This window comes from Olea europaea, unplaced genomic scaffold (genome assembly GCF_002742605.1).
Source record: "Olea europaea var. sylvestris unplaced genomic scaffold, O_europaea_v1 scaffold20874, whole genome shotgun sequence".
NCBI lineage: Eukaryota > Viridiplantae > Streptophyta > Magnoliopsida > Lamiales > Oleaceae > Olea > Olea europaea.
In genome coordinates, this window is record NW_019238804.1 from 1 (window position 1) to 1,889 (window position 1,889).

The 1,889-nt window shown below is 35.6% G+C and overlaps 1 protein-coding gene across 1 annotated transcript; it reads right to left on the reverse strand.

Annotated features, from left to right (window-relative positions):
• Positions 1–14: 14 nt before the first annotated feature.
• LOC111380048 (histidine-containing phosphotransfer protein 1-like) lies at positions 15–1,807 on the reverse strand (the record flags this gene model as incomplete). Its single annotated transcript, XM_023003510.1, has 5 exons — positions 15–241; positions 718–790; positions 933–1,004; positions 1,374–1,442; positions 1,677–1,807. Coding segments are annotated over 5 exons (405 nt in total), but the record flags the coding sequence as incomplete, so codon positions are not given.
• Positions 1,808–1,889: the final 82 nt, after the last annotated feature.

The window sequence follows — 1,889 nt, forward strand, 5'->3', positions numbered from 1 at the left end:
CTAAAACTTCCAAGTTCAGAACAAGATGCAGCATATCAGTTTCATAAAAGTTGATAAAAGGCAGAACCTCAGAAGCTAAAAGTAGCTTAAGCTTAACAAAGTAATTTACAGAAAAAGAAAAGAAATACTCAGACAAGTTTCTCCAAACAGAACCTAATATGTTTCCTATGCCTCTGCATTGTTAGTTCATCGAGTCCACCATGTTAATCGATCCACCAGCTGCCACAATCTGTTTCTCCAACTGTTATTAGAAGCAGAATTCAGATTAGGACTGGAGCACATTGTAAGGGGATTAAAGGCCTAACACTTTATGAGAGCAATAATAGACAGAATGTAATGAAAAGAAAAACACACGAGTTTATAGTGGTTGACCCTCAGAGTGAGAGCTATGTCCATATGTCATTACTGGTATGCATCGTTAACAAAACATCAACCATTTACACAAGTTTCAAGGAAAAATTTGATGCAACACAAAAAAAGAGGGGATTCTTTTTCGATTTGATAGTGAAATTCTATATTTTTCTAATGAATCCTAGGGAAGAGTACACAATTTTTGCTTCGTCCTCCTAAAGTCCTTTTTATAGTAGGATTATTATGCCGATACACCTGATTGATGGGATAAATGTACAGTATGATAGGCTCCACATAATCCAACACACATGACCATAAGGATTCAGAATTTGAAATTTTTCCACAAGAAAAAACCTCTCAACTCACCTGAAATAGAGCTTCAAGCTTGCTCTTGATTAGCAGATACTCTTGTTTAACTTGTTGCAAGCATCTCACACACCTATATCATTACAAAATAAGCCTCATTTACACTCGAAAGGTTCAAAGTTTACGTGCAGACAGGCTCTCATTCTGCTCGTCTATTTTATTTAATTTTCAGAGAGGCAAAAAAGGGGGGCAGAGGGAGATCAAGAAATTCTTACCCATCAGTATTTTGCACTTCGCAGAAATTGCGAAAAGTAATGCAAGAATTTTTCACCCTCTGAGCACCAATGCTGTTTTACCACAAACACCAATCTTTAGTACAACACAGAACAGTAACATCCAATATCAATCTATATATAAGAAACAAAATGTTACCGTTTTTGCCTCTTTTTCCTTGGATTTTATCAAAATTACCCTAATTTGCTGTGGCACTTAATTATTTGTCATAAAAAGCAAACGAATTACCAATAATGAGTCCAGAGAGATAAACTGAAATCCTAAATGTTTTACTCAATTTTGTAACAACATCAAGCAATATTACTTAAAAATCATACTAATTCAACAAACAAGGATCAAACTTCAGACGCTAATTAGGTTGATAGTCTAAAAAGTTTTCTTTCGTATGCTAGTATGTCTATAAACCAAGAAATCTATGATACCTGGAGCTGCTTCCTTTCAGCTGATGAACATGAGCATCGATCTTTTTGAAATCCACATCAGGCTGATCCCTGCAAGAAGACATAAAAAAACCCCAATAACAAAGACGAGCAATTCGCTCCATCCAAAGCTTTATACTACTAGTCAGATTTCAAGATTTAACTTCCCAAACGAGTCTTCATATTGTAAAGTTAAGTCAATAAGCTAGATTTCTCCACAAGGTTCACATTTAAGATCGAATCAGAGGCCCCTCCGCATCCGTATACATACATTTGTACATAAATACAACACAGAGAGAGACTCACAGAGCGCTGGAAAGATCATTGATAAGCCTTTCAGAATCCTCAAAGAAGAGAGACACAACTTCAATCACGAATTCTGGGTTGCTTTCATCTTGAAGTTGATACAGCTGACTAAATTGACTATCCAAGAATCCCTACAAACCAAAAACCCACCAATCAAAAATCCAAATAAACATATAAAACAAACACAAACGACATCACATATTCAAATTCAAG